This window comes from Fundulus heteroclitus, chromosome 13 (assembly GCF_011125445.2).
Source record: "Fundulus heteroclitus isolate FHET01 chromosome 13, MU-UCD_Fhet_4.1, whole genome shotgun sequence".
In the NCBI taxonomy this organism is placed as follows: domain Eukaryota; kingdom Metazoa; phylum Chordata; class Actinopteri; order Cyprinodontiformes; family Fundulidae; genus Fundulus; species Fundulus heteroclitus.
Window position 1 is genome coordinate 13,493,533 of NC_046373.1, and position 24,703 is coordinate 13,518,235.

Consider the following 24,703-nt stretch of genomic DNA (forward strand, 5'->3'; position numbering starts at 1 on the left):
TCATTTTGTATCTCCCCCCTATGGTTTTCATCCACCATTCATGCATTAAGTTGGGCAATCTGTTGCATAAAATAAACATGTGATTGCAGCCTGACAAAAATTTGAAAAGGCTTAATATGAATAAAATATACCCTTATCACGGCCTGTATAAAGCTCTCAGAAAACATAACATGCAGACAGAAAGGGCCCGAATACAATGTAAATGATTCAATTTATTTCAGTATGTAATTTGTCATAACAGATCTGTAAAATGCTTGCATTTTAATGTATTCTGTCGCCAAAAAAAAATAAAATAAAATTTGAAACCCCCCCCCTCCCAAAAAAAAGAGGAAAACATACAATTTATGTCCCTATAAGGTTACCTGACCTCTGCTCTTATCACCCCTGCATTACTGTAACAATACTATCCGAGATGTTGGGGATTGTCAGACCATCTCATTTATCTAGATTTATGGGACATTTTGCAACCAGTGCCTCTGGAGGTGGAAGTTCAGGTCTACTGAGGGCACAAATGAACCATTACAACCAGAAAATAAAAATAAAAACAAAAACAAACAACAACAAAAAAAAAAGGCAACAGAAATGTAATAAAAAAACAACAGAATCTTATATGCGTGAATATAACATTTTAGAAGTGTAAATAAATGCAATTTCATTTTTTCATTTTGTTAACAACACTACATACATTAATATCGACCACCACTGATTATAATTTAACCATTTTTTTTGTGAAAAGCAACACCCAAACTGTAGCCGTATTCCTGCCATCTGTACAGTTGTTGTTGTCCTTTTTACCCCAAATAATCATCTAGATGACTCCCTAGCAAGCATTAGTCACTAGAAAAAAAAAAAAAAAAAAAAAAAAAAAAAAATCAGGAAAAGAGTAGACTACACCGCAACACCGTATTTACAGTATATTATTTATATATTTATATTATGTATATATTTATAACACACCGACTCAGATTATGACAACATAAATTCATAAGCATCATTAGTGCAAGGCATGAGTAAGACAGACCAGTAAAAAAAGTTATTGACAAGTAATAGTATATATATATATTTCTAGAACTAATGTGTGTGTGCAAATGTGTGCATGTAACAACATGTGGGGGACATAGAAAAACACAAATAATGTGCTTAACGTTGGCGTGGGTGAGGTGTGCCAGGCCGGCGCCTCTGTGAGGAGCCGCCCTGCCGTGTTTGGGGTGAACGTGTGTTTCATTGTGCAAATGCGTGTCATGTGCATGTGACTCTAAGCCTACAGATGAAATCAGTCACCAGCCAGCCAGCCAGGCAAAAGTTCAGATATAGTGACACACCAACGTGTCTAAAGCACTTCCTAATCCAAAATGTGAAATAATTAGAATTCCACTTATAAACAAGAAGAGACCTCACATATTGCAGCGCCCCACTTACAACCACCACCTTTGTTTTTTTTTTTCTTTCTTTGTTTTTTTTTTTTACCCTGTGCAAACCCTGCAGCGGTCAAGCAACACTGACATAATGGGAAGAAGAAAAAAAAAAAAAAAGTATTTTTGCATAAACAAAATCATCCAACCCCAGTTTGAGCAGAAAGGGATGGTTCACAGAGGATGAACGAAAGGACGCAACGTATAAGGGATGAACGGTTGCTGATGGGTACCTTAGAGGCCTCTGTGTGTTGCGGAGGGGAGGGAGGGTTTTTTTTCTGTGTTGCAATGATTCTTGCAGATACTCAAATCAACAGGCAAGGCTGTGAAACATGACACAATGCCACTGTGGTCAAAAACAAGCAGGCACAGTTCCTTAAGAGAAGACTACAGGTAGAAAATATATATATACACGGGCTCCAATTTGAATTCCATAAGGAGAGAGCCAGTGGCTTGTTGAGGGAATCGGGGAGTGTACAAGTTTCTTTTAAACTTTAAATAAAAAAAGGTCCTGATGACAAGAGAGGAACACATATCTCAGGGTTCTAACCCACAAGAAACGGCTCTTTGTCTCAAACTTTTGTCGCTTTGTTTGTGCTACTACAGACCAAAAATGGAAAAAAAAAAAAAAAAAATTTCGAGGTTCTTTTTCGTTACCCATGTAAAACACATAAGCATGTGCATCTATGGTTTAAACAAAAGTATTGTTAAATAATAACCGGCAAAGATCAAACAAAAAAAAAAAGGACAAAAAGCAGAAGAATTGTGTAAATAAGAGTGGTGGTTCCCAGAAAAAGGAAGTGATCGCTTTACTGAACAGGGAACTCATATCAAAGATGATGGATGATGCTGCTGATATTTGCGATCGCTGACCCATCGTTAACCGACAAGGTAAGATCAGACGGATTCTATGAAGTGAAACAGAGTGGTTAGGAGGCTTCTTCAGGTACCAGCAGAACCCTAATGGAAGAGGCAGCGCCTCCCCCCCCAAAACATCAGTGAGATGGCACTGATGTTGCTACTGTGATGAAAAAAAACAACAACAACGAAAAACAAAAGAGGGAGGGGATACAGGGCATCTTTTTCTGTTTCAAACAAAGGGGGACATGTTGCATTAGTAGCTGCAGTGGCGTCTGGGGCGTCAGCCACATTAGTTACTAGTTTACAGGTCTGGGAGGGAAGATTGTGTTCTTCATTTTAGGTAGAGCAACACGGAGCCTTGGCTGGCTGGGCAGCTTCTGTCAGGTCCACTCCCCGGGTCCGACCGCTGCTGGCTCCTGCAGCTTGAGGCTCGTTTTTTGGCAATTTCTTTGCTGAAGAGAAAAAACAAGCAAGCAAATGAAAAAAAAAAAGAAGCAATTTTTAGCCACAAAAGCAAAACTGTTTTATTTTGCTCAATAATCATTTTCCAATAGTTCCAATAGTTTTGGGAAGTTGAGTCCCACTATTTCTGTAAAAATCAATGGATAACATGTAAAGAATAACTCACCGATAGCCATAAATATCTCATTCACATTCATAGACGTCTTGGCTGATGTCTCCATGAAAAGTAGGCTGTTGTCATCTGCGTACGACTGAGCATCCTGTTGACGTAAAGCAAACATTATTCAACACATCTAAACACGTTTCCACATAAGAAAAGGACAGAACAAGCCACCAGACCAGTGATGTTTCTGGTTCTATTTCCTGTTAAATTAAAATAAATGCAGAGACCTGGTAAACGAATGAGAAACAAGCGGTGTTGGAACCAACGTTTATTTTAAGATTTTATTTGTCTGCAAAATATTGACCTAAAAATGGAAGTTACATCCTTGAGCCATGGTATTTCTACACGTTGTAACTTTCACATTACAACCAAAAGTAGAAGAGTAGTAGAAGTAAATTCATTCTCATGTGCACAATGCATCGCTAATTTATCATTATTGCAGCATCGCCGTACATAACACATTTATTACAAAGAACTGCCTAAACTGTAATAAATATTTTCTAAATATTTAGGTCCCATGCTTTCAGGCTCTATATGCCTGTAATGTATTTGGCGACACTTTCTCAATGTTCTTCAATGCAGCATAAAATGCTTAAACGCTAATGTCACAACGGCAAATACCGACCAGATGCAGCCTTTTTTTTAAAAAAACCTTGTTGATATAGAAATATTGAAATTATATTTTTTCCCCCAGTATGAATCATTATCTAAGGATATGTTTGCTATGAACCCAAAGCAGAACGACATTAACATTTTCAACTGTTTATACGGCGGGGCGATATGGCTTAAAAATAAAACCTCCGATTTTATTATATCAAATCTGATCGATTGATTTTTTTTCCTCCTTTTTATTTTAAAACTTGCTTTTATTTCAGTCATCTTGTCTGGGAGTTGACATGAATTGAAGGTACAACTAAACACAAGCTGTGGAACATGCTTGTAAAACAAGATGGCAGCGCTGCCTTCGTAAACAATGAAAATATAACAAAATGTTTGCCGCTAGAGGTTTTATGCAGTGAGCTAAGAACAGGCTTCACTTCGCTTGTGTAACTTCAAAAAAATACGTAAATAAGTAAATTAAAATAGCTCGTAAAGAAAGAAAGTTTCCTCTTTACAATATTTTGACAATATATTTTCTAAAACATATATTCAGCATTGGATGCTATTCCCTTCATGGAAGCCCAATGACTGCATTGGCAAAATAAAATCTCAAATTTCCAAAAATTCAATCTTAAAAAAAAACTGTAAATTCTAATGAATCGATTAAAACGATTTATCGCCCAGTTTATTGACCAAAAACAATACTGTCACGGCGACATTCGTACGTTTTCTCTTATTGCGCAGCCCTGGAAAACTGGTAGGTAACTGATGCGGAAAGATAATGAGACATGTTAATATACTTTACAAATAGAAATCTGAAAGGTGTGGGGTGGATTTCTAGCCCGACTCAGAACTTTGTAGGACGGCTATCTTTAGTATCACCTCTGAGGAGTTTCCCTGCCCCCTGTAATGAAAAGCGGTCCTACAGCGTTATGTTGCCACACTTCCATCCAGGCCAGGTTGGTAAAGTACGCAACTAATAGAATAGAAAACCTTTTCTTACTGCCTCTGTTGGGTTTGTTTCGCAGCATTGCCCTGTATTTAACCCCACACCCCTTGCCATCAACTCTGACCAGGCTCTCTGTGCCTGCTGAAGAATCTGTTTACCTTGTTTTGGTCTATGAGACTAATTCTTAGTTTAACACCCTGATGTGCGTTTGTGAAGTGAGAAGAATACGAGAAAGGTCAAGGGGGTGCAAGGCTGTGCCGTAACCAGAATATTTGTAATGTTTGTTTCTGGTTTATGAAATGAACAACATGACACTGTTAAAGAAGAAAACAAAAAAAAAAGCAAAGGATTAAAGGTGGCGTTGTAAAAAGGGGTAACGGTGTAACCTGGAAATCCACGGCTCTCTTGCTGGCCAGGTCGGCTTTGTTTCCCGACAGAGCGATGACTATATTAGGACTAGCTTGTCTCTGCAGCTCCTTCACCCAGTTCTTTGCCCGTGCAAAGGACTCCTGCGAAACAAAAGAGCATGGGCCACATGTCATTGCCCTTCTTTTCCTTCACGCTGAAACTTATTAAACAACCGATGTGGACACCGTGCAGGCCTCATCGGTGCAACTTTCAGAACCGACCCGTGTTGGGAAAACAGCAGACGCACCTCGTTTGTGATGTCGTAGACCACAATGGCAGCTTGTGCTCCTCTGTAATACATGGGCGCCAGGCTGTGGTACCGCTCCTGACCCGCGGTGTCCCAGATCTCAAACTTCACCGTCGTGTCGTCTAGGCACACGGTCTGGGTGAGAAAAGCCGCTGAGGGGAGGCGAGAGGCAGCGTCAGCTTGGTGTGACCGACATCCCGACCGCACAACACTCACTCCAAAGTCATACACACGAAAAAAAAATAAAAAAAAATAATGGTGGGTGTTTGGAAACTACAGGAGCTTCACCATCCCTTATATTAAAGCTGCAGTGGGACGTTTCGAGACAACCATGGACTTAGCCTGAAAATTTGAACAGTCCTTCCTCCTTGCTCTCTGCTGAGCTGCAGCTTTATGGAGTAAGACAGCTGTCAAAAAGACGCGTGCATGATTCTAAATATTCACATTTGTATTTGTCACTGTCAATAAAAATGCTGTCATATATGAGAGTGTGAGAAAATGTGCGGGTTGGGATTGTTTTTATGTGAGTATGAATGTAAAAGCTGTAAGTATTCAATGAAGTGGACATAAATTCAAGTTTGTGGGCACAGTTAGATTGTTCGCCATCTGGAAAAAAAAAAAGAAAAAATAGAAAATCCCTACATTAAAATGATGCTGACTTTATGTCACTACTCATGACTGAAGTAGATTTTAATCCTTGGTTTTCCAAATATCTTTAGTTTAAAGAAATAACCCTGAATTTAAACAGAATAACTGTCTCTCCCTCCATCTGTCTTGTATTGTAACTCTAACATTCAAATTCTGTATTATTTTGGAAGCAGCAAGATCCTTTGATCCTTTTTTTGTTTCAAAGCAAAGTGAAAAGTCACCTCTGTTTAAAATATTTGGGTTAATACCCTGACTCTGGGAAACATTAGTTTAATCAAAATTAATATAATGACAAAATCTTATACAAATCCTTGCAATGCATACATATGTTTGTATGCATGTATAAACAAAAACTTCATAATTCTCTGGTATGGTTTACAAACTCATAGGAGCGAATAAAATGGGTTACTGATCACAGATGGGAGGGGAAAAAAAACTCCTGAATGTCAAAGAAGAGAAGTTCGTTTGAAAGCACTAGTTGTGAAAATTAGCACAACTCTTGATCTCTTACCTCCTATTGTGCTCTCTTGGAATTCGTGGAACTGGCCCTTGACGAAGCGGAGCACCAAGCTGGACTTGCCGACGGCCGACTCCCCCAGCAGGACCAGCTTAAACTGGCAGATCTTGTTGCCTGAGTTGGGTCCGTTGGGTCTCGTAGCTCCTCCTCGGTTGGCCATGGCCTTAAATCAGATTCTCTGCTATCCTGCGGGCCAAACGTCACGACCTGGGGGGGCGTCCGCTACAGGAAACGAAGAAAATGCAGGATATTGAACACGTTCAACTTTAACAATTACCTTCAAGTAACCGACTACCAAAACGGGTTTCTACACGTCGACACGTTTCGAGCGCTATTAGTGACAAACGTATCAAAAGCACGTCAACGTACTGAACCAAGAGTACAATAAATATTTGTGTGGGCTTGTAAACTGCTTCAAGGTCAATTCCAAATAAAGCACAGCTAAATAAGAAACATTTATACAAAAAAAAGAAGAAAAAATAACTTCTTTAGTCACTGATGACTAAAAAAAAAAAAAAGTGATTCAAAGTGCAGCATCCTCTTGCACTAGAGTCCAGCCACCCGGTACTGTCAGGAGAGGCCAAACGCACTTTCTGTTCCTTTGCAGTTTTAGATACGTCGTCCGCAACTTCTTTAGGTATGAAACTGAGCCGGTCTACCACAGGACGTCTCACAACGACGCCCCCCGCTTTGACAAGTGATGGTTTAAAGAAAGTTTCCATAATCCACTTATGGTCTTCACAGCCATTTCATAATGTGTCACGTCTCATGAGTCAACAGAAAAAAAAAGAGAACCAGAAATCAATCATCTATAGGTGTAAAAGTAAGACTTTGGAAAACAATACACAAATAATAGACGAGACCTTTTTTAAATTCTGATTTATTTCCATCATTCCTGATAATGAGGCAATATAGGACAAGCCTTGTGTAATCAGGTATGATCACAAGCGCAGCAATAACTACTGTATATTTTGTTTTCGATTATTCATCAGTACTTTTTTTCCTTCCAAGAATTAGAGCATGGCTATCCTTTTACAATCCTTATTGTTATTTAGTTTTATTTATTTTTTTCCTGAGGAGAAGCTGAAACTCTAACCCTTGTTGATTCCGCACACCGAATCCGAGGACCTACTGGCAGCCCTGACCTGATGATGCTCCAAAGCCTCGGCCATCAAACCCCACAGGAAGGCGGCGCCAAATAAACCAAACTTCTGACCAACTGGCTTTCCAGTCCCACATCAAACGTTCTTCGTCTTGCGTGTCTGACGTTCATCCTGCAGCACAGACTGTTGCGCGTCGCCGCACCACTAACTTCTCTGACCCCCGTTACGATCCCTACAGAAATTTTGAACGCCAAATAAGCGCTGAGTGACAAACAGCAGCAGCTCGTCTGCGCCGGCGCTGCGTGACGCGCCAAACAGCGGCCGCGATAAAGCCGCTCATCTGCGCAGGCTATACGTCGTTATTTGTACGTGTGGCGAAACAGGCATGCCTTATTTATGGAGTTGCCTTCCAATGACGCACGAGTGTCAGGAAACGAGATATTTAGATAAAAAAAAAAAAAGCTATTTTAAAACAGGCAGAGGTTAAAAATCAGATTGACATGCAGAGGCAAATTTTAGGGGAAAGTTCGTTTTCTGCTAAGTTTGACTTCTAAAATATTTTTAGGTTAAATTCCAGTGACCTTTCACTGATTGCTCAAAAATCTTCTAGAACAAAGCACAAAAAAAAACCCATAGGTGTCTCTCCAGACTAACAGGGAGTACTTTGGGCTAAAATTGCGATTTGACATGAATGATTTGTCATATATGCCTTTAAGCTGTGCGTCTGTTTTTTGTTTTTGTTTTTTTTTTAAACATGTTTTACCTGTTCATGTGCCAATGTTGACTCCCGTGCTAATAAACTGAAGTTCAAGCTGCAAGAAGAAGCAAAGTCTTGCCTGCTGTTAAGGATTTAAAATCCCTAAGAAAGAAGCGAGCCCCCCCGACAGCCATACAGAGTAACAGAAAGCAAGATAATAGTGAAACACAAGCCTGTTTCATTACAGGACAGAAAGGAGGCGGCGATCGGTCCCACCCACAACGTTTAAGCCCGTTTTCTCTGTGAGAGCGACTGTTTAGATGCATACCATGCATTGCTGACTAACTTATTTAGGAAGAACTACTAACTGAGGAACACACAGCAGCGTTTAGACTCCTTCAGCTTAATACAAGCTGGACCTGAGGCCTGCGCTCTCTTTTACACGTCCTTTAACATTTAAAAAGGCAGCTACATATTAATCAACATTATTTATTTGGCTGTTAGACAAGTGTTTACCCTTGGATTGTTTTGACTTTTTTTTGGTGAAAATGTGCTTTTCATCTGTAGACATGCAGCAGGTTCAATTTCCTCCTTTCCCATTAACGTTCATTTAGCTTTTAAATTAAAGCCACGTCTGAAGAGTCCAAGTGTACTTCAAGCCTTCAGTAACAAATCTGATTTTTACTAGTGATGATCTCTTTAAACATGTTTTTTCTGTTATAGATTTTGTCTAAGGGGCTCCACGAAAATTTAGGACAAAAATCATTGTGATTTTTCTGTTCACTTTGGTTATAGGATACGATTGCCCCCCTCCCTCCCAATATGAAATACTTTATTGGTTTATCAAGCAATCATCACACAAAGTCGCTTTCCAATGACACTCATTAATCAATGAAGAAGTGAACTACAACCTACTTTTTACTTTATATTTTCCGACACATAGATCAGAATTTTGTGGCCGATTTTCGGTCTCCACTTTCTGTAAACCTTTGACCCATGCATATTGATTTTAGACAACAAATTTTTCTCTTTAAGAACTAATATGCAAAAAAAAAAAAAATAAATCAGACAAGTATTCCAGGTTTCTTGCTTGACGTCCTTCTGTGATCGTTCATTAATAATCTAGAATAGGAGCTGCTGTGTGTCACAGCAGTCGCTATGAAGCAGATTTTTATTATTATTCTAAAACAATGACAAATGGTTTAGTCGATATTTTAAACTGGCTTCATATCTGCAAATTTGTGCGGAACCATGTAGAAAATAAAGTTTCCTTTTAAAAAGCTTAACAGTTCTCTGTAGTTCATTTGTGCCAACTCACACTAACATTAAGACTTATTTTTGTGAAAACAACTTCCACATGGACTGTCGCTGAAGTTAGCGCTAGCTCTTAGTATGGTGCATTCATCAATCAAGATAATATTTTTTTAATTTCCGCTTGGCTGCTCACCGATTAAGGCCGAACAAGCTGATAACCACCCAGTAATGGTCCACGGTTAATTTCTTGCTACATTTCTGCAAGAATCCAACACAACAGTGTATATTATGCATTATTTATAGGAAATACTGAAACTACATTTATTTTATGAATAGGGAAAGCAAAAACCAGCAATTCGCTGATTCGATGATCATAGTTAAAGTTACTAATTAAGTGTGAAGATAGTAGCAAATTTTGTCAATTATAAGAAATCCAAAGAGTCCTGAATTGGAGGTCAGACTTAAAATCCAGAATAGCCAAAAAACGGGCAGATCATGGTTCTATATTCTCACAAACAGCCCCATCTGTGGGGATCTGTTTGAAAGACATTTAAGCTTCATCTTCAACGAGCTTGAATAATTTAGAAACAACAGAAAAGACCGCCAAGACTAACAATGATTGTTAAAAACAATAAAAACAGACAAATTGCTATCTTGCAAGTCAATTGCCCCAATGTTTGCTGATCTGATGAAACACAAAACTGCACAAGTTGTGTACAAAGCGAGACACAACCTGCTGCCGGTAAATATACAGAAGATGTTTTTCAGACAGAGACGGAGGCTGATTTCAGAAGAAAAAAAAAAAAACGACCTTAAGATTCTCGGCGTTAGAACAGCTGTGACAACTTTGACCGTTTCTATGCGACAAGTGAAACTGGGGAACAGTGCAAAAAATCCAGGAATGCTGACGTATTTGTACGTTGTACGCAATGTATGTGCACAATGTGTTGTTTTGCCGTGGATGCATTTAGGTGCACATTTGTGGCAAAACGATGCTACGCCACTTGAGAAGTCATAACGAACATATTATGTCATACGTTATAGAAAATGCTATATGTTTAAAACACACATATTACGCCCGATGGCTAAAAAAATTTACCCATCAACATGCTGTGACAAGGAAAGTTTGGACTTTGAGGTAGTGGGGTAAGATTTAGTATGTCTATGCTTCTTTCTACCCCACCTGGAACTTAGCTTTAAGCTGCAAGTGTGAAATCTGAGTAATATGCATGTTCTATTAAATGTTTTCAATCATGTTTGAAATAAACCATAAAAAAAAAAAAATTAAGAGCAATTTTAGGGAAGGGATGTCAAAAAAACAAACAAACAGAAAACCCTAAAACGCAAGAAGAGACCCTTGTGTTTCTCCAGAGTTCCTCACAGGGACTGTCAACATACACTGGCATCGCTGCTGCGCTCAGTCACACAGTTTGCTAATTGAACAACTCATTCGTTGACTATAAACACACTGACTCATGTCAGCAGCGGCCCTCGGTCTGTTTTGATATCGGATAACGACGCCTTTCTTAAACGCACAATGGTCGTGGTAGCTGGTTAGCTTGCACGGTGCAAACACACCGCCCCCGAATGCTAACTCGACAACAGTATGAACCTCTGTTTATTCGCAACCATTTACCAAAAAAAAAAAAAGAAACAACAACTACATAATAGCAATGTTAATAAAGTGTAAATCTTTTTAAATACAATTATGCAAGCCTCACTCTATTTGCTAAAGCTGTTACGGCACTTAAAAGGGGAGTTGCCAAACCCTTAGCATTAGCATGTTAGCACTGGTTAGCATTCCGCCCACCCTTTAAGCTGGGGGCTAAACGAGCTGTTTGTCACAGAAATAAAGATAAATAAATAAAAAATACCGAAACCAAGTTTCTGTAGTCGTCTACGAAGGTGTCACCCCATCACACCCGATGAACAGCGACACTCGGTTGAACCTGGCAAAGGCGTATAGTCCTATAGTCCCCGTGTTTATCTGACTTTAGCTGGAGTCGGCTAACGGAGACGCACAGCAGAGCAAACGTTAGCGCTAAATCACAACAACAGCGACATGTCCGCTACCTGAGAGCCAGACGACGGAGGGGAGGGGGGGACTTTTGCTCCCACCACTTTGGTGTGTGTATACACACGGAATCCGGGGCACTGCGGTGAGATGCGTATGGGGAGCCGAGAGAAAAAAAAAGACAATTTCAACAATCCCGTCACGTCTCCTCCTTTCTTTCTTCTCGCAACTTCCCCTTAGAACCAAAACACACGGCGAGCTCTTCCGCTCTGCGCCACGTCACACAGCGCGTCGGGCCCGCTGCTGGACCAGCAGAGCCACCTGGGGGCAAATCTCTAATATGCAGATCTCAAACTGAAGACGCAAATTTAGTATTTCTAATGAAGAAAAACGAATACATTTATGTGTTTATTTACGTAACATATCCTGATAATTACATCACTGTTATTTTCTCGGACTTTACTGATTCATTGATCTTTTGCAAAAGAGAACCAGAAACAATTTCTCACTTTCTTTATAGTTGTGATGTAATAACAAAGTTTTGGAGAGATCTTAAATCTCATCTTTTCTGTGCTGCTAATGCTGTTTACAAGCTACAACTAAAATAAATAATTGTTATTACTTGAACACGTTATAAATTGTATTGTCTCATATGCCATTTTTTTTTATTAATAAACAAAAATGTATCCCATTTTGTTTCTGAACTGAAATCTTTGACTAAATCTCTCAAACTGATTGACAATTATATACATATATATATAAAATTGTCAATCAGTTTGACATGTATGTATACATATATATGTATGTATACATACAATTTCATTATAATAACAATAATAATAAAAATAATAATAATTAATAATTATTATTGAGGTGATGTACCTAAAAAATACACATGTGAGAGAAAATGAAAAAACGAAAATGAAAAAGTTTATCGGATCCATTAGAAACACAAATTAGAAGTGCATGTGGGTCCATATGCTACGATCATATGTTTACACATAATTTTTGGAATAAAAAATTAATCAGTGGGTTTTTCTTCGTTTTGTTGTTTTAAAGCATGTCGTATTTCCTGATATTTTTTTTTTACCCTTTTAATCTTGGTGTTTCTTTGGAGCTTATTTTAGATTAGACCCGTTTTTTTGTAATTAGTATTGATAACAATTGTGTGAAACTTTCACACCTGAATTTCCCCATTGCGCCACAATAAATAAATTCTTTAAATATGTTTACACAGCCACTGCATGGAAAAATAGAATCGGAATGTTCATTTTTTGTTTTTCAGAAGAAGAAAACCCCCACAGATGACAGTGTCAGTAGTAAGTTTGGGACGTGTTTTTAAGGATCCTTTCATTCCCTACTCTGCACCTTCTTGTATGAGCCGATGTGACGAGTGAATTTCTCCATTGTGAGATCAATAAAGACTATCTTATCTTATCTTATCTTATCCAGCACGTTTAAGGGATATGAATTAATACGGCAGTACGCAAAACAGCCAACAGGTGGCAATGTAGCTAAATCTTTTGCCTTTGACAAGGAGAAGAAGAACTCCGACGCCCATCTTCACCGGAGCTTCCGTAGGGCCATTATACCACGTTTTATTGGTCACTGACTGATCACTTTTTAAACCCATTGACTATAATGTGACATATTTCTTATATTTCGGACATTATAATCGGGACAGTGGGATTCATACAGCTGACGAAGGCTGAATAAAGCAGCTGAACAGCAGCAGCAACAGTCGTCAGCCAGCCATGGAGGAAAAGGAGACAGCAGAGGAGCTACTGGTGAAGCAGCACCGGAAGGAGAAGAAAGACCTGCAGGGTATCAACACTCAGCTGCTGTTATAGTACTGCATGGATGATGTGATTCTGCCAAGTCTGCATTGTCGGTGTTATGATGCCTGGTTAACTGGAGCTGCTTTGCAGTAGACAGTAGGTAATTTAGTGCAATTAGTTCTTAATTGGTAACCACGCTTAAAAATCCCACACGGTGGAATAAGCAGGACATAAACCCTTAGCTTTCACCCTAACGAGAGGCATGAAAATAGTTGGCGATCAAAGGTGTTAAACACCTTTATTAATTTTTTAAATCTCAGATTTCTGTGACGTGTGAAAAGTTATTTCTAATTTTTCTTCCACCTTAAGTGCTAAAATTTTAATTGGGCAATTCTAGAGGGCAATATTTCTGCTAAAAGACAGAAGACTGAAAACCACAAAGAAATAGGGCTGGACGATATAGAAAAAAAAGGATATTGATATAATATAAATCAGATTTATTGATAATAACATTTAAAAGTATATATTTTAAGTGCAGTCCTGGCCATGTTATGTTGCTTAATATTTTTAAATAAAGAACACTGAATTTGAACACAATTCTTTATTCAACCAAATTTTTTACCAAAACTGTAAGTCCTAAAAAAAGAGCACGTGCTCTCTGAACTCTTTGAAGTTTGGTAAAGGAGGGTTTCTGGGTCGGTGTTTGTGATTGGTTGGGAGGATGTAGTGACTGTAATATTAACCTACATGGCTAGAATGAAAAGGAAGGAAAATTGCTCTTCTATTAAACTTTTTATTGACCCCCCCCCCTTTTTTTTCTCCTATTGAACCACATGTCTATCGGTCGATATATATCGTTATTGAATTATTCTCCAGCCCTATAAAGGAATCTGAAAACATGTCCTGGGTTAACCTGACCAGGCAGCAATAAAAGCTATAAAAACAACTACATAGCCAGATATAGGATTGCAAAGAGCTAAGACTGCAACAGAATATCACAACCCACACAGAACGGGCAAACACTTATAATTACTTTCTAAATGTCTTAAAAGAACAAACACGAACAGATCAGGGAAATAAAATTGTCTTGGAATGAGCTGGAAACTAGCCTGATAAAAATCAGAATGCATTGAAAGTGATGTAGAACTAATAAACACACAGGAATATACAACATAGTACAAGAAAATGAGAAACTAGAGGCTCAAAAGCAATCAAAAGGAGTCAAGTTTAGTAGACAGTATACTATAAGTGTTTTTTTTTTTTTTACTGCAAGCTGTAATTTGGTTTCTCAAAATGGGATTTTAAATAATATTTTTTTACCCCTTTCTATTCCCTGAACATCGGCTTTTTCCCGCTGCAATCTACATCTTGATTCTTTCTAATTTCGTTGACTGCTCCTACAAATTACAGTATCATTCAGCACGTTGGTGCAATATGTTTGTTGTGAAGTGCTAAATATAACTAAAGATGAGCCTATTATTGACACAGTTTGGATTAAGTCTAAACTCTTAACAGCAAAGCTGTGTTTTTGTGCTTTACATTCAGCTAAGATCCAGGGTATGAAAAATGCTGTCCCCAAAAATGACAAGAAGAGGAGGAAACAGCTGACGGAGGAGATCGCCAAATTAGAGTCAGATCTCAGTCAGAAACACGACGAGGAACTGAAGCAGCTGAATGCTACAGATGAAACAATGGTAACTACTTCTCACTTAGCAGATACAGTTGAAATCTGCTCTGGATATTGTAATATATCTCAGATGTGACCTTTTTATATCCTTTTTCATATATAAAGAATCAGTAAATTGACTTTTACAATTTCTTTAAATATGTGATCTTTATATCTTATGTAAACAAATGCAAGGCACAAAGCAATTCAGATAATAGCATCACCCCAGAATATTAGCAGCAGTTCTTTTGAAGGATATTTGAAGAAAATTCCAATAACTTGCTTGTATTTTGACACAAGGCATTCTAACGAATTATAGTCATTACCAGCCTTAGTAAAATAACTTATTTACTCTGACCAGGTGGAGGAGGTACTGAACGGTGTGGAGGCCTTAAAAGTGGAAGCTGGAGAACCAGAAGAGGCTAAACAGCCACGAGTAACTAAAGCACAGAAAAGAAGAGTGAGACCCATTTTATAATCTTTCACTTATTACTGCGGTATAACCGACATATATTTATCTATATACAAGGATACAGATGTTATATGTAAACCGGTTATGCAACCCAGTGCTCTAAAAGTCCCATTAGTTTTTGATTGAAATAGAATTAAGATCTCACTACCTCAAATACTTGTTTGCTTATATTTTACACATTGTTGGTATTAAATCCATTGTTTTTGCTTGAACAACGCTCTCCAGGACAAGAAGGCTGCGCAGGAGAAGGAGAGGGAGAGCAGGATAGCGGAGGCAGAGGTGCAGAACCTGCAGGGCATGAGGCACCAGGAGGGTCTAAAGCTGGCCCAGAAACTTGCCCAGCACCAGCTTCAGATCAAGGAGATTTCATCTGACGGACACTGCATGTACCGCGCCATTGAAGACCAGCTGGCACAGAGAGTAAAGGTGGCGTATTCTACTGGAGCAAAGTTTTTGGAACATCTGTCAGAGAGGCAATAGGGCTGGTCGATTTGGACCAGAAATTCAATATAAAAGATATAGTCTCATCCTATATCTGTTTTAAAATAATCTCTATTTTTAAAATCTCAATATATTGCCCAGCCCTAAAAGGCAATAATCAAATGTGAACCTTAGATCTTTTTTGTAATTGCTTCGTTTGAAACTGCCTTTTGGAGACACTTAAACATTTTTTTAAAAACATTTACACATACTTCTGTACACGTGTTTTCTTTTAGCTCAATATCTTCTGTGTTCTCACTTAGCCCGAGTTAAAGATGAGCGTAAAGGAGCTGCGGTCCCGCACTGCTGAGCACATGAGAAATAACACTGACGACTTCCTGCCGTTTCTCACTAACCCCGACACTGGGGACTTGTTTACAGCGGGTAAAACTGGCTTTGTTGCTGGAGCTGAATTGTGGACACAGCATAAAAATAATGTGCGTGCATTTGTAGATATGTTTACACTTTTTATTTGTTTCCTTGCTTCCAGATGAGTTTGAGAAATACTGCAATGATGTGGAGCAAACCGCAGCTTGGGGCGGGCAGCTGGAAGTGAGTTGCTTTCTCCGCAGCTTTATCTGTAGTTTATTAGGAATATATATGTATTTACTGCAGTTTATTGTTTTGTTTCTTCCTTTTCCTTATTTTTTATTTTTTTTTTAATTGTTCACAGCTTCGAGCTTTGACTCGGGTGCTAAATCTGCCAATAGAGGTGATTCAGGCCGACTCCCCAACAATCAGGATTGGAGAGGAATATGATGGTGAAATCCTCACTCTTGTGTAAGATCGCTGCTTCGTACTGTCCCTTTAAATGGAAGGGAAAAGTTAGATAAAAGATATCAGTGTGGTCAGAAACGCTTTACATTTAGATAAAAAGCAGCGTAGGTGCATTGACATTTGTGGTTGGGAAGGTATGTCTAGCAGGTTTCCAGTCTTTAAATGCAATCTTTTTATGCACAATTAGTCTTTATGATAACTTTAACACAAAGTGTAGGTGATGTCATTTTTTTTTAACAGTAGTGATATTCCAACAATGTGCTTTTCTTGTTGCTAAGGATGATTTTTGTAAATGTAAAAAAACCCTGATAGCATAAAGGTCAGTCTCTTTTGTCTTAGCAAAGGCAAATAAAGCTACAAAACACTTTTGTTTTAGTCATAGAACATATATATTTTGTCATTTACAGATATATGCGTCATGCCTACGGTCTAGGAGAGCACTACAACAGTGTGGAGCGGCTGAAGGATCCAACCAGTGCTGAAGACACCTGAGACACAGTCCCACCTCTGCGATAGAAATAAATGTCTTTATTTAAGAGAGAGCAAAACAAGAGCTTCATCCATCTAAGCCTTTTTTATTACATGTTCATATGAAGGTTGAACTCCACATCTGACACAGTTATAAAAATGGGCTGCTGCTTTTTTTTTTCCTACATAGAGATAATTTTCTTTTAGCGTTAAAAAGAGAGGGAAGGAAGCATAATATCAGAATCTATGATTTCAGTTATCAGAAACAGTCATTGTGCTGTAGAAAAGTTTACATTAAGCACCTTTGAGCCACACTAGTGATCTCTAGCTTTCCTCAGTTTTGTTGCAAGAATTTATTTTGTTTACACAAATCTACAAAAAGCTGAGTGTGAGCAATCTGTTGAGTTGTGTATCCCCTCTCAACCAAAAGCCTGCTAATAATCAGTTAGGAATTGTCAGTACCTGGCATCGACATATAACTTTTACAAATCACGTTTCAGCACATTTGTCAAAGACAGTTTGATTGCTTAAGACTCCTGGCATAAGCAGATGTCAGAATTGTGTAATAATAAATGGAGCTACCATGGAATATATGGTTATTTAAGAAAGGTTTGCTTGCCTTGCAGCCTACCTAATTTTCTGCAAGTTTAGGAGTTTCTTTTTGGAAAATTTCCACCATTCTTCCACAAGCACAGGTGTGAGGTCACACTGATATTGAACAAGAAGGCCTGGCTCTCCACTTTAGTTCATCTTAAAGGTCTTCTGTCAGGTTAAGGTCAGGACCCTGTGCAGGCCAGTCAAGTATCAAACTAACCAATCCGTGTGTTTATGGACCTTGTTTTGTGCATGGATGCACCACCTAGCTGGAACAGGAAAAAGTCATCCCCAAGATGTTTCCAAAAAACCTGGAAGCATGAAGCTTCCCAAATGTTAAGGTATGAAGTGTTGTTTATACAAGTATTTCCCATTTAAGAAGCACAAGTTCTTTTGACTGAGAAAGGTTCTGAGCCAAACCCCATAAAAAGTGGCCTCAAACCATAGTGGCCCTTCCTCCAAACATTACACCTGACATGATGCAGTCAGACAACTGCCGATGCCAGACAGAGAGGCATGGTGCATCTCTCCAGAGAACCCATCTTGTCTGCTTTGGAGTCCTGTGACAACATGCTTTACACCATGGCTTTGGACGTGTTGGATTGCACCTTGGTGATTTCAGGCTTGCAACAAGCTGCTTGGCCATAAAAACTCATTCCATGATGCTTTCTACGCAATGTTGTTGAGCTAATCTTAAAGCAAAATGAAGCTTGGAGATCTGTAGCTGCTTACTCTGCAGAAAGTTGTGACCTCTATGCACTCTGCTCCTGATTATCTGCTGCAGGGTTATATGCTGCAGTGCAGGGTTGTACTCTATACTTGAAATAGTCTCGCCACCCAATGTACTAGAAATCATAGTTTTCAAATTTTAAATAATGCAGAGATAAGTTTAAAACTGGCACAGAAACTACCCCAGCATCAGCTTCAGATAAAGGAAATTTAATTTGATTGACAGTGCATTTTCTGCACCAATGAAGACTAAGTAGTACATAAAAAAGGTGTGTTGTTTCTTCAGAGCTTTGGTATGGTTTGAATATGTAATCAGAGATGACATAAGCACATGCAAAACATTGATGCTCGGTTGTAGTGGCTGTTTCATACATCCTTATGCTAAAATGAAGCCAATTTTAAAACAAAATGTTGAACTTCCATTGCAAGACCATCCTTATACATAAACATTTTAGTTTTCCTGAAATTGTTTCCACAATCAAGGTTTCAAACATGTAATTGTCTTGTATAAAGACAGTTCACTGTCAATATTTAACACATTTATTAATATGATCTATGTGTTTTTAAAAAGGTTCTCTGAATTTCTAAGTTAGGAAAATAATTGAACTATAAGAAGTATGACACGTACAGGGCAGGCCTTTAGATTACGTTTTTTTCTTTCTTAGCATAGCACATCATGGTCATGAAAACACTGATATTTGAACATTCAGGCTGGAATGGTGTAGAATAAGAGGTCAACGCAATCAACTGTTCTTTGCCTTTTCATTTTTAACAATTGGCCTAAAAAAACTGAGCTTGTAGCAAGAGTCAAACTGGAATGTTTTTAATTGACTTTGAAGCTGTCTAAATGATTGGACTGAATTGATTTCTGTGTGTAAACTGAATCTGTTGGAAAGATGAGACAGCATTTATTTTTAATTGGCACTATATAAATAAACTGAATTTAATTGGTTAGTAAGTGTTTTATAATAAAAGCCTTCTGCCCTGAAAATTAAAGTTAGTTATCTTCTCATCTTATTTCAAGGTCACGTTCCTCTTGAAGCACCTGCCTCCCAGTGTCTTTTTACTATTAACCATGTTGTTACTATTAACCTTTTTATTTTGAAGAAAAAAAAAATCCCCACACATTGCTGCAGCACTCTCCTTCTGTAACAGTCTGTCAACCAGGAGGAAATCCATTTGCTCTGCAAAAAGTTCTTAGTAATAGCTCAAAGAACATAAACAGGCTGAAGTTTTTATCTGGCCTTTAAATACCTAAGCCACCTCATTTTGGTGATATTTGAGTACAGCGATCATAACATGTAATCCACAGGTCCAAATTCATCACCACAGAGAGCATCCTGGCGTACTGGTGTGGTATGCAGTGTGCACAGCTGCAGACAGGAGAGCGCTGCAGAGGGTCATCAACGCAGCCCAGAAGATCCCTGGATGCTCTCTGCCCAGCCTGGAGGACATTGGCAACTCTTGCTACCTCAGCAGAGTTGGAAATGTCATCAAAGACTCCTCCCACCCCAGTCACCACCTGTTTGACCAGTTATCGTTGGGCCGACAGTACTGGTCACACAAAACAAGGACAAATAGACTTTCCTAGAGCTATCACTAGCAAATAAACACAAAGCAAAATTTACCTGTTTTTTTTCCTGAATTCATACATATACTGATCATATTGATATTGATAATGTGAAAATTAATGAAACAATTTCTGTGCCATTAATCAAATGCTCAAAGTGAAATGAACTGCTTCATATCATGTTTACAATCTTGACTGCACCTGAAACTGACTCATCCTGCTCCTGTGTAATATCTGTATATATTATTGTTTCTGTTCCTTTTAGTTTTTGCCTTTTTTGTTTTTTTTATATGATGCTGGTGTTGCTTTTCATGCTCGTTTTAATTTGCACCAAAGGGAGATGCGTTCACATTTCACTGTATTCTGTACAATGACAACAAAGGCTATTCTATATCCAGGGTGGTGAATTTCTTTAATTTGATTGATTCAGGTTACTCTGAATCAGTAATATTGTTGCCGTCGCCTCGCACAGTGTGAGTGAAGTTAATTAACCAAATCATCGGAGTTGACAGTGTTTCTTCCCTGCGCAGCAAGCATAAAAATTACTCGTATGAGTATAATGGAGACCCTTATAAGTAGGACAATTTAAGGAACCAGCAAGCTCTGTTCAGCACTGAATGAACAGACCGTCTTCAGCAGGAGGGAGCAATGTTATAGGTGACTGGTGTAACCTGAATCTGAGTACAATGTTGGCCAAGTCATCACATGGTCACAATAAAAACTCTCAGCTGGTACCTGTTTGGAAATTGGTTTGCATAAATTGCATCTACAAAAATCTGCTCCCACTGCTAAATGGTATCTTCAAACAACTAACTATAGAAACCTGGCAGTGAAAAGGTTAGGCCTTTTGATGTCTGATACACACGTGTGTTTTCTGCAAACTCACTCTGTGAATTTTACAATCCTTTATGCTAAACACCATTGAACAGGATAGCAGTTTTTACACTCTCAGCAGAGCTTTAAAAACTAGCATGCATGAAGTGTGTTTTGGAAGCAATATTAAAACCCACATCCAAGCGTGTATTTGCCCGTGGAGATGAATTGTGGTTTTCCTCATTTTACTTGATAAAAACCTTGTGCTTTGAAATGCATTAGAATACAGTTTCAGTATTGAAATGAAGTTATGAAGTTATTTGACTCTTCTGTTCGATAACGGTAACTGTAACAGATAAGGTTATAGATTGACAGTTTGATACTCACATTTGCTGGAGTATAAATTCTGACTCTGGACAGCGTGGCACATACTTTGAGACTGCTCTCAGAATTTAAAAAGGCATCATTCACCACACGGGTGAGTGGGTTGAAACACCATTTATAGGTACATTGTTTTGTGTTGTGAAAACAATTTATGAATTATGCTTTTTTTACTTTGTAGGGAAAAAAAAGGAAACATGCTGATCTTTACTTCACTATGTCTTCTCTGCTGGCTGCAGTTTAACGGAGTGGTGAGTAAAATGTGACTTTCCTAAAATGTTATGTATCACAGTTGGAAATATTTGTAGCTTTTATTTCCTTTTTATGAATTAAAACATGTTGGGCAAGTGACTATGTTTTTGAGCAGGCTATTTTTGGGCAACCTACATGTTTTTGTGTACCTATGCTCATTTCAGCTGAAACATTTTTGCGCTTTTCCCTCTTATTCATATTAATTTTTTATGTAAATCAGAGTAGTTTTTTAGCACTCTGTCACTGTTTATGTTAAAAATGTCTTTTATTCACCTCTCTATAGAGTTGTTTTAGTATTTCCTTTGTTAGTTTAATGTGGTCAGCTTTTTGTTTGTTTTCTTCTGAAAATTCAAAATTGTGGATTTTCATTTGGTTTGAGACATAATCATAAAAATCCACATAAATACATGTTTTAACTCCCTTACTCAGATTATGAGTAAGGGAGTTAACTCCCTGTTATGTTTTGTGAGGATATTGCATGTTCTTCTTGTGCACACTCGGTCTCGAGGATGTGCTTCGTGCAACACGGCACAGTTTTAGGCCTTCACACACTTTTATTTATTTTAAAAGGGTCTAGAAATTCTATGGTGATGATTACTTACCATGTGCAAACTCTTCAAATAATGCTGGTGACTGTAAAAAAATTAACAAACAACACAACTTGTCATAAAAGGAATGTTTTACTTTTCTTTATTTTTCAGGAGACTGATGAAATAAAATTAGGATTTTATGAAGAATCGATTGACGACATGTACTTTAACTGCAAAGACAAGATGGAGCAACGGGTCTTACCCATGTACTCTAAAGAACTGAAAGAGAAGCCGTATGGAACTTACTGGGAAGAGGAAAAAAAGAATATCATCGATGACAGGATTCTGACTCAGAAGGAACTTCTAGCAATTCGTGTTTATACAGAAAATACAAACAACGTGTATTCAGAGTTTAATAAAGCAGTCAGGACAGGCGGAGACAAATATGACACTTCATTTAAGTTCCGCAATTTACATTTCTTTCTTACTTCAGCTATACAAAAATTAAAAGAAGCTGACAAAGGTACTTGCTATAACACTTACAGACGAAGCAAAGGTACATATAAACTTATGACAAATGAAATTCGATTTGGTAGTTTTGCATCCAGTTCTCTGACACCTAACCAGATATCCTATGGTCAAGAGACCTGCTTTAAAATTGAAACCTGTCATGGTGCAGCGGTGGAACAATATTCAGCTTATCCTGCAGAGAGAGAAGTGCTCATACCTCCCTATGAGAAATTCACGTTAGTAAATAATAGAGAAGTTAAAGAATTGAATGATTGTAGAACTGTTTATGTCTTGGAGAGCGCTGGCCGTCACAGCAAGCTGAATTGCAAATTAGCTGTGCTATTTTCCCCCAAACTTTAGAGAGGTTGTGTAAAATGTAAGATGCCACCCAAAAAAATTATCATTCTAAATGTATTGTAATACATTACTATTAGCATTGGTTTATGTGTTTGCATGTTTACATGATACATTGTAATGTAAACAATTTCAACAACAGTTTTCACGTGTTGTATGAATAAATTTGTTTCAATACTAAATAAACTCAACTCAATAAAACAGCGAAACATTGCTAAATCCCTTGTTTTTCCTTTTTTTATTGTACAACGGAAACATCATATATAACTCAGGTCAATGCAATAATGTCTTTATTACCAGTTATACACATTAGGAATGTGTAGTGGAACAACAATACAGTCTGTCTTAGTCTGTAATACTGTGTTGACCAAACTTTGCTGATAAAACCTAAAACTATAACATTTTATATTTTGTCAGGAGCTGCCTCTCAGTGTCTGGAGACAGACACCGGGTCTCTAGAAAACATTTATGTTTATGACTATCAGAGGGTAAAAAATGAGTTAAATTAGTTAAAAGGTTGCTATACAGTGCTTTACAAAGATGTCAAAACTGCTTCATCTTTGATATTTTTATAGTGTAAACCATAATTGTAAATATTTTATTAGTTGTTTTGGTGATAGACCTACACAGAGTGCTACATAACTGCAACGTGAAGGGGAATTAATGCATTGCCTTTTTCAGTGTTTTGTAAAACCACCATTTACTACAATTACATCAGTCAGCTAACATGAATGGAGAGTATCTTTTAACAGCGATTCTTAAATACTGACAGATTCTCAATTAGGTCTAGTTTTAAGCCATCTAGACATGTGAAAATGCTTTGATCTCAACCATACAGTTGTAGTTCTGGCGGTATAATGTAGTCCACTCGGATGGGGAATCACTGTAAAAGTCTCTAACAGGTTTCCTTCCAGAATTATCCTGCATTTAGAGCCATCCAGCTTCCAATCAGCTCTGATCAGATTCCCTTGCTAAAGACAAGCATCCCCACAGCATAATGTTGCAATCACAGTGTTTTAGTGTGTGGTTGTTATATTCAGGCTTTTTCACCACAGAAAGCATTTTATATGAAGGCCAAAACGTTTTTTTTAAACTTGCTCTCTTCTTGCAAGCTTGTGTTTTCTCCATTGCTGATCTGCCATCACCCCATTCTTCTTCCTGTGCGCTAAGGTCAAGAGATCACAATTTGGTGGTAGCCTCACGCACCCGTTTTGACAGTGTTATTCGCTCCGGCTGTCCTTGCACTGTACTGACTCCACTGACTCTTTTACAAAAGCAGCTAAATATTTTTCTATACATAAATTTTAAAACTAATCAACTCTGTGTTTCAACATTTCCTATCGTGTTTTTTCTGTTCCCCTCTGTAATTAACTGTGTTTCCTTAGTGATATGCTTTATGATTTTTATCTGTAAAAAGTGCTACATAAATTAAATGTACTTACATAGTTATTATATGTTAATTATCCAAAAAACAACAACAACAAACAAACAAAACAAACAAACAAACAAACAAACAAACAAACAAACAGGGAAGCGTTTCCCTTTCATTACTCTTGTGAATTGCTCTGAGTAATGCAGTTCTCCTCTGACTAACGTTCCAGAGAATATTTTCACAACTTCATCCTGGGTGACAGAGTGTCAGTAAGTTTTCGTACAGAGTGTAAAGCAAGGGTCACAAGTTGATCTGCTACTCTTTCAAACGGTTTCAGGTTTTTTCACCAGTCACGTTATTATGCAGCTTTATACAACTAAGCAAAGCACTTCTCAGTGCACAGTTTTTCAAAGAAGGCAGCGTTTGTCCACAGGTGAATTGTTTCACAATTTGTAAGGAGACGCACTGAGTGCCATGAAACATCTTCAGTATCTCCCCAAGAAAAGGCTCAAAAATATATCCTGAATGTGGCCACAAAGGTCCCCATTCCTCAGAGTTTGGCAAATGAAGACATAAATGTATGTTAAATGATACATTTTCCTTTTCATAAAGTCTTTCACAG

General features: G+C 38.0%; 3 protein-coding genes across 5 annotated transcripts; 2 read left to right on the forward strand and 1 right to left on the reverse strand.

Moving 5' to 3' along the window:
- Positions 1–192: 192 nt before the first annotated feature.
- rab5aa (RAB5A, member RAS oncogene family, a) lies at positions 193–11,606 on the reverse strand. Of its 2 annotated transcripts, none has more exons than XM_012868629.3 (6): positions 11,395–11,606; positions 6,262–6,489; positions 5,103–5,254; positions 4,834–4,956; positions 2,902–2,995; positions 193–2,725 (listed from the first exon to the last, which is right to left on the reverse strand). In XM_012868629.3, exons 2-6 carry the CDS (start codon positions 6,425–6,427, stop codon positions 2,610–2,612), a joined length of 651 nt encoding a protein of 216 aa, XP_012724083.1. In that variant the 5' UTR covers positions 6,428–6,489; positions 11,395–11,606; the 3' UTR covers positions 193–2,609. The 2 variants fall into 2 exon arrangements, with proteins under 2 accessions (XP_012724083.1, XP_021175214.1); XM_021319539.2 differs by lacking the exon at positions 11,395–11,606 and adding an exon at positions 11,196–11,340.
- A 1,259-nt stretch (positions 11,607–12,865) lies between these two features.
- On the forward strand, positions 12,866–17,061 carry otud6b (OTU deubiquitinase 6B). The gene is made up of 8 exons (XM_036145140.1): positions 12,866–13,159; positions 14,659–14,807; positions 15,141–15,239; positions 15,477–15,677; positions 15,995–16,115; positions 16,222–16,283; positions 16,405–16,511; positions 16,916–17,061. The coding sequence occupies exons 1-8, from the start codon at positions 13,090–13,092 to the stop codon at positions 16,998–17,000; spliced, it is 894 nt and encodes a 297-aa protein (XP_036001033.1). The 5' UTR covers positions 12,866–13,089; the 3' UTR covers positions 17,001–17,061.
- Positions 17,062–19,370: 2,309 nt separating this feature from the next.
- LOC105930437 (ecto-ADP-ribosyltransferase 5) lies at positions 19,371–22,739 on the forward strand. 2 transcript variants are annotated; one of them, XM_036145142.1, is made up of 3 exons: positions 19,371–21,160; positions 21,245–21,314; positions 22,017–22,739. In XM_036145142.1, exons 2-3 carry the CDS (start codon positions 21,261–21,263, stop codon positions 22,713–22,715), a joined length of 753 nt encoding a protein of 250 aa, XP_036001035.1. In that variant the 5' UTR covers positions 19,371–21,160; positions 21,245–21,260; the 3' UTR covers positions 22,716–22,739. The 2 variants fall into 2 exon arrangements, with proteins under 2 accessions (XP_036001035.1, XP_036001034.1); XM_036145141.1 differs by having other exon boundaries at positions 19,371–21,314.
- Positions 22,740–24,703: the final 1,964 nt, after the last annotated feature.